Below are 15782 nucleotides of genomic sequence, written 5' to 3'. Positions count from 1 at the left end.
CTTCCCTAAAGTCCATGAGTGAACCAGATGGATTTTATGACAATTGACTGTGGTTGCGTGGTTGCAACACAGCACTTCCTATTTTTTGTGAGGGCTGAAATGTCATAGAATGTGTACCTGTGCAGTTCATGGAGGATTTTAATAGTGTGGGAGATGCAACCTGAATTGTGCACACCAGTAAAAGTTGAACAGGTTAGGCCTGTATTTATTGGATTTTATAAGAATGAGAGGTGATCTCAGAACATTTAAAATTTTGAAGAAATTTGACAAGGTGGATACTGGAAATATTTTCCCCTTGTTGGGGGCATTTAGAGTTTTAAAAATAAAGGATCTGCTATTTAAGATGGAGATCTGAAGATTTTTTTTCTCCGAGAGTTGTTAGATTTTGGAAATCTCTTCAGAGCAATGGAAGCTGGATCGTTGTCTATTCAACTTGGAGTATATACAAATTTTTGATCAACAAGGGAGTCACGGGTTGTTGGGCAGCAGGCATGGAAGTGAAGTTTAAGCTATGAACAGATCGGCCATGATCTTATTGAGTGGTGTATAGGCTTGAGGGGCTGAATTACCTAGTCCTATTACAATATTTATGATTTTGGGCTGTTTCAACAAGCTTTTAGGATGTTATGGAGTAAAGGCAACTGTGTCTAGGAGCATGACCTTCAAGTTGGAATGGAGACTGAGAGTGCTAAAAAGCATGCTGTTTTCCATCATTGTTACTGCTGCAGGTAAGTTTCAATAGTATGAGGGTAGGTTAGCTCTGGAAATCCATCCTGAGTTACAAATAAGGCAAAATAAAGTAGTTAAAGAGCTTTTTGAAAGCCAGTTTTGGAATTTGGTTGAATTCTGTGTCAAGTAAAGACCTGGTACGTAGACTGCAGCAGCACTAGGGAGTTTGTATGGCCATGCCATCAATTTACGTAGGCCCTTAAGAGGGAACATGGCAGGGGAAACTCAACATCACTAATTGCATAGACACCATCGGGTGTGCACAGGTTGTGAGGTGAGTGTTCAGTAAATACTGGAGCAATGCAGGGCATAGTGATTGACTTGGCATCGTGAGGCATAAGAGGGATGGGTAAGGCTTAAAAACAATCTAAGGAGTGCCTGAGTACAAGGAAGGCAAAAATTATAATGGGAGCACGGTTCTCAGATTTTGAGTCTCGTAATGAGAAGGGATATCCTTGGCAGGTGGGACACAGTCTGAGCATGATTAGCGCAGCAAAGAAGAATGAATGCAGCTAGGCAACAGAAATTATGCACTCTGCGCAGGATTTATTGCTGGAATTTGGAGCTACCTTAAGAACAGGTTCTGCAAGAGAATGTGACTCAAAGCGTCTAGACTTGGACAGTACCTTCAAATCTGGATGGATGGGATCTTGCATGTATCAGGGGTAAAAATGTAAACTCGAGTGCTGGTGCAAGGCATCAGTGCTTGCAACCTGGTGATCATCAAAGGCAGCAGGTAGCCAACCAGTGACGTTTATCAGCAGAAAGGGCTTCCACTACATCAACATTCAGAAGGATAGGAGGTTGGGGGAGGCTGTAATTGCTTCCTCCTCTTCTTTCAGGGTGGAATTGAGAATTAGAAACAATTCCAACATTGCCTTCCAGAGTTGAGATGCCAAATTAGGCCTTTAGTAGCAAGTTTACTGTCAATCCTCTCAGCTGAGACAACTTTCAAGATTCTTCAAGCAACAATTCAGGAAAGATGTGGAGACTTTCGAGAGAGTACAGAAGAGGTTTACCAGGATGCTGCCTGGATTAGCGGGTATGAGCTATAAGGAGAGGCTAGAAAAACGCAGGTTGTTTTCTCTGAAGTGGCAGATGCTGAGGAGAAACTTGTTAGAAGTCTATAAAATTATGAGTTGCATAGATAGGGTTGGCGGTCAATCTTTTTCTAATACTAGGGGACATGCATTTAATGTGGGAGGCGGAAAATTCAGAGGAGATGTGAGGGACAAGCTTTTTACACAGAGTGGTAGGAGTCTGAAATGCGCTGCCAGGGGTAGTGGTGGAGGCAGATACAATAGGGGTGTTTAAAGGACTTTTAGGTAAGCACATAAATATGCAAAAAATAGAGGGATATGGACCAAGGGCAGGCAGAAGTTTAATTTGGTGTCATGTTCAGCATAACATCTTGCATGGAAGGGCCCATTCCTGTGCTGTACAGCTCCCCATTTGCCTGACAATCTGCCCAGGATGCACCCAAAGTGGCGGCATCATGTTCTGTTCCCAACCCAACATCACTTATCCAGCCCACACCATTGGCTGTTAAAATTCTGCTCATGATTCCCTTATTTGATGGGCATTTGTGAACCAGTTATGTTTTGCAACAATCTAGCATGGCACTAACCCACATATTACTAATTATATTAAATTCATTTTCATGACTTCAGAATTTGAACTAACAATTTTTCATTGCTAGGTCACCACTGTAATGATTAACCTAACTGTAGATTGGAATATTGCCCATTTGTTCCAAAGCAGTCCAAAAAGAAAGTTATTTTATGAATTTTAAAATATTGTATCCAAACCAAGTTAGCAGTAATAAAAAATCTACTTCACTACGAATTAATTCCAGAAAGTAATGCTTGAAATGTTAGTTTTAACAGTAGAATAGAGTGGATCATTTTGTGTATAATCCATTTGTTTCTTCTTTCACTAAGTTAAAATTGAAATATTTTTCTTTCTACCCTGTTTAAAAACATTGGAATTTCAGCACCAACCTCAAGTTTCATTTATCCAAATAGATGCATTTATTTACCACACACAAAATGACCAATATAGTTTTTAAGCTGTTTGTCTTTAATGACTTTAAAGCTCTGTGACATTTTTATTGGATATCATTTTAAATGTGTTCATGTTCTGTAGCTGGAATTTCTGATAAGACGTAAAAAGCCAATAATAATGACAGACTGCAGACTTTGGATCGTTAATCAGGATGTTTGGAATCAAATTCTTTGTTTGGATCTGGTGTGTAAAAGCTGTTTCATTTTATCTTGTATAACCAGGTGTGGAGTTGGATGAACATAGCAGGCCGAGCAGGAAGGCTGACGTTTCAGGCCCAAAACGTCAGCCTTCCTGCTCCTCTGATGCTGCTTGGCCTGCTGTGTTCATCCAGCTCTACACCTTGTTATCTCAGATTCTCCAGCATCTGCAGTTCCTGCTATCTCTGAAATCATTTTATCTTGTGTCAGCTCATGATGGAAAGCAGTTGCTGCTGTTTGTATAGAATAGGGACCAAACAGAAATTATTTTTTCAAAACGTGCCAAAGATTTTACAGTCTGGTTAAAGATACCAATAATGGAGCAGCCTTCAAGGATGAAAAGATAAAACATGCTGGAGTATGAAAACAATTATGAAACAATGGAGTGAGTTTTGCCATTGGTTTGCATTTCACTGTTTTATCCATGGTGGTGAGTTCAGGATATTTATCTTGTGTGAAATTATCACTTTCTAGTCTCCTTGCTGTTTGAGTTCTAGATCTTTCATTGATGCCGGAGACATCACCATTGTATAATTAATTAAGTTACAATGCTCGGCCAATAGCACCATTTTGCAAAAAGTGCTAAAACATTCATATTGGCTGGGTTTAACAGACACAAACCATCATGAATTCAGGAGCAATAGTTCTGTGTTCTCCTGCATTCAAGAAGCAGACTCAACATGAGGTTAAGCAGGTTCTGGTGGAGACAAGTCTTGAAAAACTATTGAAAATTATAAGAAAAGCCTTTCTTGCAAATGGTATGTCTGGAAAAACTTCATAATTGTTTTAGTTTAGATAAATGTTAGTGTTAGAATTTGCATGCATTGTATACATTGATAAACAGATAAAATTTTTACAGGTGAACTTGGGGGTCACCTTATCAATACTTGATCCAGGAACAATCCAGGTCTCAGAATTGAATATTGAACTAAAATGTTCATGAAGTCTCTATGGCAATGAGATACTAATGTCCTTAAAAAGATATAAAAAAAAATCAGCTCACAGCAAACTAGCTTTTCTAAGTATCTATTAGCAGGATGTCACAAGAAAAGATGATTTGATCTTTAGCAAATTGGCAGAACCTCAAAGCCTAATGTTTTTCTTCTTTAAAAAAGGCAGCTTTGAATTACTCAATACATTAAAAGACGTCCAACCTCCTTTTTCTCCTAGAATGCAATATATTTCCAATGTTTTGCTAATGTGGCATTCAAAGTGATTTATGTACAAGAAAGCATTGAAGCTAGATTGGTTTTTGTTGATGTTGCCAAACCTTGAAAGCCTGTTTGTGTCTCCACAGATGATGATAATTTGTAGTATATTTTTGCAGCTATCAGGGCATGATAGATTTAGAAATTATTAAAAATCATCATTAGAATGTGATATCATGAAATAAGAATTTATATTCCATTAGTATGAAATATTGGTGTAAGATTATCAAGGTGTGTTATATTATTGTAAATCGAGCAAAAATATTGCTTTTTTATCAACAGTTGCATGTTTATTTAGTTTTCAAATTAAGGGTATTGCCAATTTTCGATGAAGTTACACCTATTATTACACATAACATCACTTTCAGAAGTTTACAGGAAGTTCTTAAAATTTGCTGTGTTGTTTAACAAAACATTCAAGAATTTCTTTTTTAACTGTTTGAACAAGACTGTTACCTAGGCAACAATCCATTTTTAATAGTGAGCATGTTTAAGTTTGGTGAGGTGGATTATTGACAAACCTGCTTTAATATTAGTTCTAAAACATTTAAAAATGAAAGGGAGATTTATCTTTGATTTGTCTTGTATGTAAATGTCTTGTATGAAATATTTAAAAGTTCCTAACACAAATTACTTTTGAAGTGCAATCACATTATTAGTCAAAACAGTTCTAACAGTGAACAAGGTGCAGAGCTAGGTCCGAAACGTCAGCCTTTCTGCTCCTATGATGCTGCTTGGCCTGCTGTGTTCATCCAGCTCTGCACCTTGTTGTCTCGGATTCTCCAGCATCTGCAGTTCCTACTATCCCTAACAGTGAACGTCAAGACGAAATGTTTCTTTCAGTCTACCCTATCAATATCCCTCATTATATTGCACTTTTGAATCATGTCTCCTGTAAATCTCCTCTGCTCTGAGGAAAACAACCCCTGTGGAGGGGAGGCAATGGCTTAGTGGTATTATCGCTGGACTGTTAATCAAGAGACCCAGATAATATTCTGGGGATCCAGGTTCGAATCCTGCCACGGCAGATGGTGGAATTTAACTTCAGTAAAATAGCTGGAATTAAGAATCAAATGATGAGCATGAATCCATTGTCATCCATCTGATTCACTAATGTACTTTTAGGGAAGGAAACTGCCATCCTTGCCTGTTCTGGCCTACATGTGATTGCAGACCCACAGCAATGCGGTTGATTTTTAACTGCCATCTGGGCAATAAATGCTGCCTGGCCAGCGATGCTCTCATCCAATGAATGATTAAAGGAAAAAAATCAAAAAATGCATTGGAGAGGGGAAGGTTATAAAGAAAGTATGATGTCAGTAGCATGTCTTTCACCAAGATAAAAATCAATAAAGTGAAACATGCTAGAGGACCTGGTGAAGCTCAATTTAACATCAGGAGGAGAATTATTTTATTTATCATGGGAATCAGTCTGTCTCTACTATAATTAGGATAGACCACTCCAAAAAGTGTAGCAACCCCACCTCTCTTATATTGCTTTCACTGGTCCTTGCCTTCACCCAACTCTCATGTGTGTCTCCAAGTAGCTGTTAGTATGCAACATAGACCATACCCTAATAAACCTTTTTTAACAGGTGAAACCAGGTGAAGATAGTTGTTGGGTTTCTCATCCTCAGCAGCTCAGGGATTTGCCTACCCTGACATGCGAAATCTGATTCTAGCAGACTGGACTAAAGTCCAGTGGGCTTGAAGGTGGAATGACTTTGCACTGTGAAATGCGTCATGTTTGCTAAGACACCAAAGATATTCGAGTGAACCACTGCACCCAGATTTATACCTTACCATTTAGACTCCTGACCTAGGAATATAGCATCAAGAACTTGTACAGAAAGCTGGAGAAACTCAGCAGGTCTGGCAGCAACTGTGCAGAGAGAAACAAAGTTAACCTTTTGAGTTCAGTATGTCTCTTCTTCAGAACTGAAGGAAGTTCTACTACTGTGCATTGGTAGTGAAGGGAGTGAATGTTGAAGGTTGTGGATGGGGTGCCAGTCAAGTGGACTGCTTTGTCTTGATTGGTGTCAAGCTTCTTAAGCATTGTTGGAGCTTCACTCATCCGCTAGGCTGAGATAGATCAGGACGAGAGATTGAGGCTAACTGTGCTCAATTCTCTCTTCCTATAATATGATACGTGGGCAAATCATCATCATCATTTATGTACTCACTGGCACCCCAACAAACACTTCAGATGATTATAGTTAAGATGGCCATCTTCAACTCAAAGGATCAACAACTACTACTGGAATATTCGGTAAATGAGGAGTTAATAGTTCAGTCAAGATCTCTTCTACCTTCAGCTGCTTATTGATCACCTGTTTGCTACAGGGCCAGGAATGGGGCTATTCTATTATGTTTAGATCCATTCATATCGTAGACTCAGAAAATTGGAGTGAATCATATTGAATGGTGGATAAGGCTCGAAGGGCTGAATGATCTAATCCTGTTCCTATATTTCTATGTTTCTATGTAAAAAGTGTGGTGGAATACTGTCCACTTGTTTGGATAACTGCAGCTACGTAGCAAGTTCCTGTTGCTATATTCCTGTTATGAGGTAGATTAACAAATGTATTTAAGAAACAAAATGAAACATTCCTTTAGGGTTTACTCACTTATCCAATTTTTATTGCATTTATTGTCACATTGATATGAAACCTTTCTTGTCTTGGATATTGTTTGTCCTGAGCCAGACATAAATGATGAGAAACAAATCTGTGGCTGGCTGTGGACTTAGGATAAAGTTAAATCTTGCTCTGTATGAAATATGAATTAAAATAAATGTAAGAACATTTTAACAAGTGTGGCAGGCGTGTGGGAACTGGAGCAGCAGGTCAGCAAGTGTAGAGATTGGGGAAAAGCTTGAGTTTAAGGCAAATAAGAGGAAGAGCAGTCAAGGGGAGGTTGCTGAGCTCAGTGGAACTTGAAGCTTGGACTGTAGTTACTTCAATGCAAGAAGTTTAACAGCTAAGAGGGATGAACTTTGAGCCTGGATTAATGCACACAATTATGATATTGTTGCTTTCACAGAGACATGATTGAAAAAGGGACAGGATTGACAGTTTAATGTTCCGGGATATCGATGTTTTAGATAAGACAGAGGAGGAAGGAAAAGAGGTGGGGAGTTGCTTTACTGGTTAGGGACCATATCAGCTGTGTTGGGGGAGGACACCCTGGAGGGATCTTGCAGCGAGGTATGTAGTCAGATTCTGGAAGGATGTCAAAATAACAGAGTTGTTGTGTTGGGTGATTTTAACTTCCCCTATATTGACTGGGACTCCCTTAGTGCTGGAGGTTTGGATGGGCATCAGTTTGTTAGATGTATCTAGGAGGGTTTTTTGAAACAGCATGTGGATAGTCCAATGATGGACGGGGCCACACTGGACCTGGTATTGGGAAATGAGCTTGGACAAGTGATCAAAGTTTCAGTGGGGAAGCATTTTGGGAATAATGACCATAATTCTGTAAGTTTTTGGATATTATGAATAAGGCAAGGGTGGACCTCGGATGAAGGTGTTATATTGAGGGAAGGCCAATTATAACCGAATTAGGTAAGAATTGGAGAATGTGGATTAGGAGTGGCTGTTTGAGGGTAAATCCACATCTGACATGTGGATGTCTTTTAAAGACCAGTTTATGAGGGTGCAGGACAGGCATGTTCCTGTGAAGATGAAGGACAGGAATGGCAGGATTTTGGGAATCTTGGATGACAGGGCAAATTATCAGTTTATTCAAAAAAAAAAGTGAAGCACACATAAGGTCCAGGCAACTAAAAACAAACAAAGTCCTTGAAGAATATAGAGAAAGCAGGAAGGAGCTCAAATAGGGAGTTAGGAGGGCTAAAAGGAGCTATGAAATGTCCTTGGCCAGCAGGGTTAAGGAGAATCCCCAGGCAATTTATACATGTATTAGGAGCAAGAGGATAGCTATGGAAAGAGTAGGCCCACTTAAGGATAAAGGAGGGCGGTTATGTGTGGAGCCACAGAAAATGGGTGAGATCCTTAATGAGTATTTTACATGGCTATTCATCAAAGAGAGAGATGTTGAGGTTAGGAAAAGGTGTGTAAATACTCTTGGGCAGGTCAACATCATGAAGGAGGAAGTATCGAAACACATTAAGGCAGACAAGTCCCTAGTGCCAGATGGGATCTATCCCAGGATACTGTGGGAGGCAAGGGAGGAAATAGCTGGGGCCTTAACAGATATCTTTGCATCCTCTTTGACCTCAGGCAAGGTTCTGGAGAATGGCCAATGTTGTTCCTTTGTTTAAGATGGGAAACAGAGATAATCCAGGATTTAATCACATTTGGAAGTGAATGGACTTGTTAGTGATGGGCAGCATGGGTTTGTTTGGGGAAGGTCATGTCTCACTAATTTGAAAGTGTTTTTTGAGGAGGTGACAAGAATGATTGATGAGGGAAGGGCAGTGGATGTTGTCTACATGGACTTTAGGAAGGCACTTGATAAGGTACCTCATGGCAGGCTGGTACAGAAGGTAGAATCTCATCGGATCTGTGGTAAGCTGGCTAGATGGTTACAAAACTGGCTTGGCCATAGAAGGCAGAGTTGGGGTGGAAGGGTGCTTGGAGATCAGGACACCAAAATTAGCAGAGTTGCAGATAATGAAGAGGATTGTCAAGGGATACAGCTGGATATAGGTAGATTGCAGACTTGGACAGAGAAATGGCAGATGGAGTTTAATCCATACAAATTGGAAGATCAAATTCAGGTGTGAATTATTTAATAAATGGCAGAACCCTTAAGACCATTGACATACAGAGGGATCTGGGTGTACAGGTCCACAGATCCTTGAAAGTGGCAACACAGGTGGATAAGGTGGTCAAGAAAGCATACAGCATGATTGTCTTCATAGGCTGGTGCATCGAATATAAAAGTTGGCGAGTTATGTTACACCTGTACAAAACTTTAGTCAGGCCACATTTGAAATGTTGCATGCAGTTTGAGTCGCAACACTATGAGAAGGACATGGATGTTTTGGAGAGGGTGCAGACAAGGTTTACCAAGATGTTACCTGGTATGGAGGGTTTTAGTTATGAGGAAAGATTGCATAAACTTGGATTGTTTTCACTGAAAAGACAAAAGCAGAGGGCAACCTGATAGAGGTGTACAAAATTATGAGAGGCATAGATAAGGTGGATAGTCACAGGCTTTTTCCCAGGGTGGACAGGTCAACTATAAGAGGGCACAGGTTCAAAGTGAGAAGGGGAAAGTTTAGGGGAGCAGTGCAGGGAGGAATTTTTCACCCAGAGAGTGGTGGGCCTGAAATGCACTGCCAGTGGAGGTGGTGGATGCAGGCATGTTAGCAACATTTGAGGTGTATCTTGATAGACACATTAACGGGGCGGGGGGTGTGCGAACAGAGGGATAGAAACCACGCATGGACAATATGTAGGCTTGATGGATCAAAGGGCATGTTCCTGTGCTGTATTGAATTGTATTATATTTAAATTGGTAATTATTTTTTCTATTTTGCAATAAACTTTTTATGAAACTAAGCTTATTTATCTTCTGATAGTTCCAAAGGTCCAGGCCATTGTGTATTCTACATGCTCGGTTTATGCTGAAGAAAATGAGGAAATAGTGAAGCCAGTATTGGGAAAAAAAATAGAAGGGCCCAGAGTGCAACCTTACAGGTATATTGTATACAAAATATCACTCACATTTGTACAACTAAAATTGCAGCCAATCCAAGATTATGTTAGAACAACGAATCTGTATTGATTTAACAAGATGTAAAGCTGGATGAACACAATAGGCCAGGCAGCATCAGAAGAGCAGGAAAGCTGACGTTTTGGGTCTAGACCCTTCTTTTTTCTGAAGAAGGGTCCAGACCCGAAACGTCAACTTTCCTGCTCCTCTGATGCTGCCTAGCCTGCTGTGTTCATCCAGCTTTGCACCTTGTTATCTCAGATTCTCCAGCATTGGCAGTTTCTACTACCTCTGTATTGATTTATGTGTTTTAAGATCATAAGAATATATGGTATTTAAAATTTCCCTACTTAATATTTGTTCATTAAAGCAAAAATATTATACAAAAACCATTGAATGAACTGAATGTATAATATGCATTGTACAAGTTTCTTTTAGTACTCAACTTCTATAATTGATGTTTATTTGAGCGTGGCATGGTGGCTCTGTGGTTAACACCATTGCCTCACAGTGCTAGCGATCAGAGTTCGATTCCACCCTTGGGTAACTGACTGTGTGGAGTTTGCTCATTCTCACCATGTCTGCGTGGGTTTCCTCCAGGTGCTCCAGTTTCCTCCCACAGTCCAAAGATGTGTAAGTTAGGTGGATTAGCCATAGGAAATGCAGGGTTCAGGGGATAGAGGGTGGTGTGCTCTTTGGAGGGGTGGTGTGGACTGGATGTGCCGAATGGCCTCCTTCACACTGTAAGGATTCTATGATCTATTTGGGCTCATTGTACACAGTTTCTTGGTAAATATCTTGTCAAATGTACTGTTGGATTTTATGCCTCCAAACAGGCATGTTTTCAGTCAGGGGCCATAAAAATATGCTAAAATATGTTGAGTGGAGAACTCACCACCTTCCTGCCACCACAATTCATTTCCCATTGTTATGGTGGGTCAGGAAGACGTCAACTAGTTAATTTGCTGTTAGGCCATTGAAGCCTTCAGATGACTAATTATTACACACTTAAGGCCCTCTGTCAGCCTCAATTGGCATAATGTACTGGGTATTGAGAGGGCATCCTTCCAGGATGTTACCCTGCATTTTGCCTCCCTACCCAGCCTCCAAAGCACATGCCTCCAAACATACATGACAACCCCCTCACTTGAGTGCCTGATCCCTCCCCACCTAAAAGCAGTTCTTTCTCGGATTCAATTGCCATGGGCTGTGTCCCAGGTTTTCTTTTCAGTCCCAGCTGCAGCCACTGCTGTCTGGACTGCTAGAATTGTCAGCTAACCAGATGGACCTTCATCTCTCACGGACATGACTGGCAATCTACTGTGGGGTGGTAGTAAAAACATAGCAGATGGAATATAATTTGGGTTATACATTTTGGCAGGAAGAATAGGGAACTGAATACTGTTTAAATGGAGAATCACAGCAGAAATTTATGAGCAGAGGGATGTGGGAGACCCCATGCATGATTCACAGAAAGCTAGCATTCAGGTTCGGTAGGTAATAGGGAAGGCCAATGAAATGTTGGGTTTCGTTTCAAAGGGAATGTGAACAGTTTTGGCCCCCTTTTCTAAACAAAGATATATTGGCATTGGAGGCAGTCCAAGGAAGGTTCACTAGACTGATACCATGTATGGAGGGATTGTCTCATGAGGAGAGGTCGAGTAGATTGGTCCTGTACTTGTTGGAATTTAGAAGAATGGCTGGCAACTTTATTGAAACATACACAATATGAAAATTGGAAGGGTGGTAAACAGTGAGCAGGACAGCCTTAGATCACAGAAGAATGTAGATAAGCTGGTCAGATGGGCTGATCAGTGGCAAATAGAATTTAATCCGGATAGGTGTGAGTTGATGCACTTGAACGGGACAAACAAGGCAAGGGAATACATGATAAATATTAGGATCCTGGGAAGCACTGAAAATGAGAGGGACCTTGATGTACATGGTATGCAGGTAGCAGAACAGTTTGATAAAGTGCTTAAGGTACATAGGCGCCTTTATTTGCTGAGGCATAGTGTTTAAGAGCAGGGAGGTTACGCTAGAACTTTATAAAATGTTGGTTAAGCCATAGCTAGAGTAATGTGTGCAGTTCTAGAATCCATGTTATAGGAGGCATGTGATAGCGCTGGAGAAGATGCAGAGGTGAATTACCAAGATGTTACCTGGGCTGGAGAGTTTCAGTTATGAAGAGAGATTAGGCAGACTCGGGTTGTTTTCCTCAGAGCGGAGGAGACTGAGAGGGGACATGATTGAAATGAATACAATTATGGGGGGCATAGATAGGGTAGAGAGGTAGAAACTTTTCCCCTTGATGGATGGATCAATGGCTGGGGGACATAGATTTAAAGGTAAGGGGTAGAAGGTTTAGAGGAGGTATGAGGAAAAACTTTCACCTAGAGGATGGTGGAAATCTGGAACATCATCTTCACTGCTATCACATCCCTCCTATAATGTGGATTCACACAGTGCTTTAGCTGGGGACTAAACAACATTTTATACATTGAGAGCATAACCTCCCTCCTTCTTAAACGGTCTGCCTTGGCTAATAATGGCAAGAATACCATATGCCGCCTTAACCACTTTCTGCACCTCCCCTGATATCTTAAGGATCTGATTTACTTGAACCCCATGGACCCGCTGATCCTCCGTGCTTCCCAACATCCTTCTGTTCATCATGTATTCCCCTGCCTTGTTTGTCCTGCTCAAGTGCATCACCTCACACTTATCTGGATTGAATTCCTTTTACCCCGATCAGCCCATCTGACCAGCCATCTATATCTGCATTAACTGTAGACATTTTATAACCAACCCATTCAGAGATGTTACCACATACCTCTGGTGTTGGTGGGACTTGAACCTCAGTCTTCTGTATTAGAGATAAGGGCTCTATCAGTGTGATACAAGAGCCCCTTTCTGGATGAACTATAGATATATTTTGATCAATCTGTTTAGAGATGTTATTACGCACCTTTGGAGTAGGTCAGATTTGAACAGTGTCTCCTGGCTCAGAGTAGGAACACCACCACTGTACTACAAGGGCCTCTTCCTGGCTGAACTGTATTTTTCTGATATATGAATCAATCTGTTCAGACATGTTATGATGCACCTCTGAGGCAGGTATGACTTGATACTAACTAGGCTTTTTGGCCCAGAGGTAGGGAGTCTACCACTGTATTCGGTGTGAACTGTAAGGATTTATTTTCAATTAATTTCAGCTGGTATCTGATCCCTAAACTTCATTACGTACCTCAAGTACTACTGTTCAGGAAAGTAGACTTCAATCTGTGATAGTCCACTGTGGTTTGCAGTTCTGTAAGGAAATAAGCAATTGGTGGAGGACTCTGAGAAGGTCAGCATTGTGCCCTTCATCCATGACTACTAAACCCATCAATGGAAAACCCACTAAGCAGAGGATTGCCTCAGTTAGGAAGCTGCAATGTCTGTTAATAGCTTGCTATCTGTCACTTCCACTGCAGGATAAATGGGTATTCGGAGTGAGGAGAATAATAGTTAGCAAAACTTCAAAAAAAATGTTGAAGTAGAATCTTTCCCAGATTGTCACATTTCCTAAATCATGTTTTCATGGGTGGCATATAAAGTGAATGCACTGGCTACAATAACTTAAGTCATATAAATGTATAAAATATGTATTGAATCTGCCTGCTGGAAATCTTCTTAAAATCTATAGATTTTAAATTGTCAATGTTTACTGAAGCTGCATGTGGAGCTAACATGGTTGGTTTATGTTACGTAGCGTTTCACAGGATTGGGGATCCGTTTTATTGATATTACATATATATCTATTCAGTGAATTTTCCTGCCTTTTTCTTTCTTTCCAATCAATGATTTAACGTGCATGTATTTTATGAACGTCACCATATGCCAAAATGTTATAACTTAGAACAAGGTTCAAGCGTCTTATTTTTGTTTTCCACAGGCTAAGTGCTCCTGTTATTCCCTTATGTTGTCCATCAGAAATAACCTGCGCATCTGATAAATTCTTCAAGATTGAACCATCAGAACAAGTCAATGGATGTTTTATTGCTGTATTAACTCGAGAGGTGAGTTACAAACTTGGATTTCTTTTACCGATTTTTGCTTGTCCATCTGGACTACAGTTTTGAATCAATAGAGTCAAGTAATGAATTATGAATAACAACATGAATTATTGGAGTATTTGGAGTTAAGACTGATAAAGGATATTCTATTTAAGATGTAGGAGCAGGTAGGCCATCAACTCATGGAGTCTGCTCAGCCATTCAATGAGATCATGGCTGATCTGAAAATCCTCAACTCCATTTTCCTGCTTTTTCCCCATAACCTTTGATTCCCTTAATGATTAAAAATCTATCTAACTTGACCTGAAGTATGCTTAATGACCCAGACTCGATAGCCCTCAGCAGTAAAGAATTCCACACATTCACTACCCCCTGAAAGAGGAAATGCTTCCTCATCTCTGTCTTAAATGGGTAGCTCCTTAATCTGAGATTATGCCTCCTGGTTTTAGATTATCCCTCAAAGGGAAACAACCTTTCCACATATGCCCTATCAAGTCCTCTTAAAAATCTTGTTTGTTACAATAAGGTTGCCTTGCATTCTTCTAAATTTTTGTGTGTACAGGCCAAACCTATCAACATCTCTTCTTAAGACAGTCCGTCTTTACCCAGGCTCAACCTAGTGAACCTCGTTTAGATTGCATCCAATGCCAGTATATCTTTCTTGAGATAAGGGCCCAAAACTGTTCACAGTATTCCAGCTGTGGTCTGACTCGTGCCTTGTATAGCTGTAGCAAAACCTCCCAACTTTTATATGCCATTCCCTTTGAAATAAAAGTCTAAATTCTATTTGCCTCCCTTATTACCTGCTGAACTTGGATGCAAGTTTTTTGTGATTCATGCATGAGGACTTCCAAATCCCCTCTGTCAGTGGATTTATATGGTCTTTCTCCATTTAAATAATATTCAGTTCCTCCATTCTTTTTGCCATATGCATATCCTCTCATTCCTCAACATTATAATCCATTTGCAAAGTTTTTGCAACTCTGTATTCCTCTGTAGATTTTTGAGTCACTCTTACCTTTTGCCTTTCCACCTGTTTTTGTGTCACCTGCAAATTTGGTGACTTGCACATTCACTTTCCTCATCTAAGTCATTATATCTATATTATTATATTTAATCATAATAATTGTGTCTTCAACACTGATCTCTGGGACACTCCACTACCTGTGGACTGCTATCCAGAAAATGCTAGAAGGCTTTCTGTCTTCTAACTAGTTAGTTAATCCTCTGTCCATGCTAATATACTACTTTCAAAATGATGGACTGTTATCTTATTAAGTAGCCTAGCATGTGGTACTGCACCGAACGCTTTCTCGAAAACTGAACATATTAGAACCACTGCTTCTCCTCTATCCTGTTTGTTACTTCCTCAAAAGAATTCTAGTAAATTTGTCATGCATGATTTCCCCTCTATGAAGCCATTCTGACTCTACTTGCTAATGTTAAGTATTTCTAAATGCTGTGCTAACACATCCGTCGTAATAGTCTCCAATATTTTCCTACTACCAGATGTGAAGCTAACTTGCCAATAGTTAACATTCCTTGTCTCCTTTCCTTTCTAAATAAAGGTATTACATTGGCAGTTTTCCAATCATCTGGAACTTTTCCAGAATATTGGAATTCTTAGAAGATTGCTATCAGTGCATCCACTATCTCTGTAGCTACATCTTTTTATATCCTAAAATGTAGCCCATCAGCTCCAGGGGACTCATTGGTCTTTAACCCCATTAGTTTTCCTAGCACTTTTTTTCTGATGCTAGTTATTGTATTTATTTATCTCCTCAATGTGCCCCTTGATTATTTAGTAATTTTGCAATGTCACTAGTATCTTCAGCTGTGAAAAC

The 15782-nt window shown here is 40.0% G+C and overlaps 1 protein-coding gene across 3 annotated transcripts in view; it reads left to right on the top strand.

Moving 5' to 3' along the window:
• Positions 1-15782, top strand: part of LOC109934671 (putative methyltransferase NSUN7) — a 115574-nt gene that overhangs the window by 62215 nt on the left and 37577 nt on the right. For all 3 annotated transcript variants that reach the window (XM_048605523.1, XM_048605522.1, XM_048605520.1), the window contains 2 exons: positions 9747-9864; positions 13818-13941. In XM_048605523.1, coding sequence (XP_048461480.1) covers positions 9747-9864; positions 13818-13941 — 242 coding nt within the window. The remainder of the gene's footprint in view (positions 1-9746; positions 9865-13817; positions 13942-15782) is intronic.

Source organism: Rhincodon typus, chromosome 1 (genome assembly GCF_021869965.1).
Source record: "Rhincodon typus isolate 14 chromosome 1, sRhiTyp1.1, whole genome shotgun sequence".
NCBI lineage: Eukaryota > Metazoa > Chordata > Chondrichthyes > Orectolobiformes > Rhincodontidae > Rhincodon > Rhincodon typus.
This window is presented reverse-complemented; position numbering and strand designations above follow the sequence as displayed.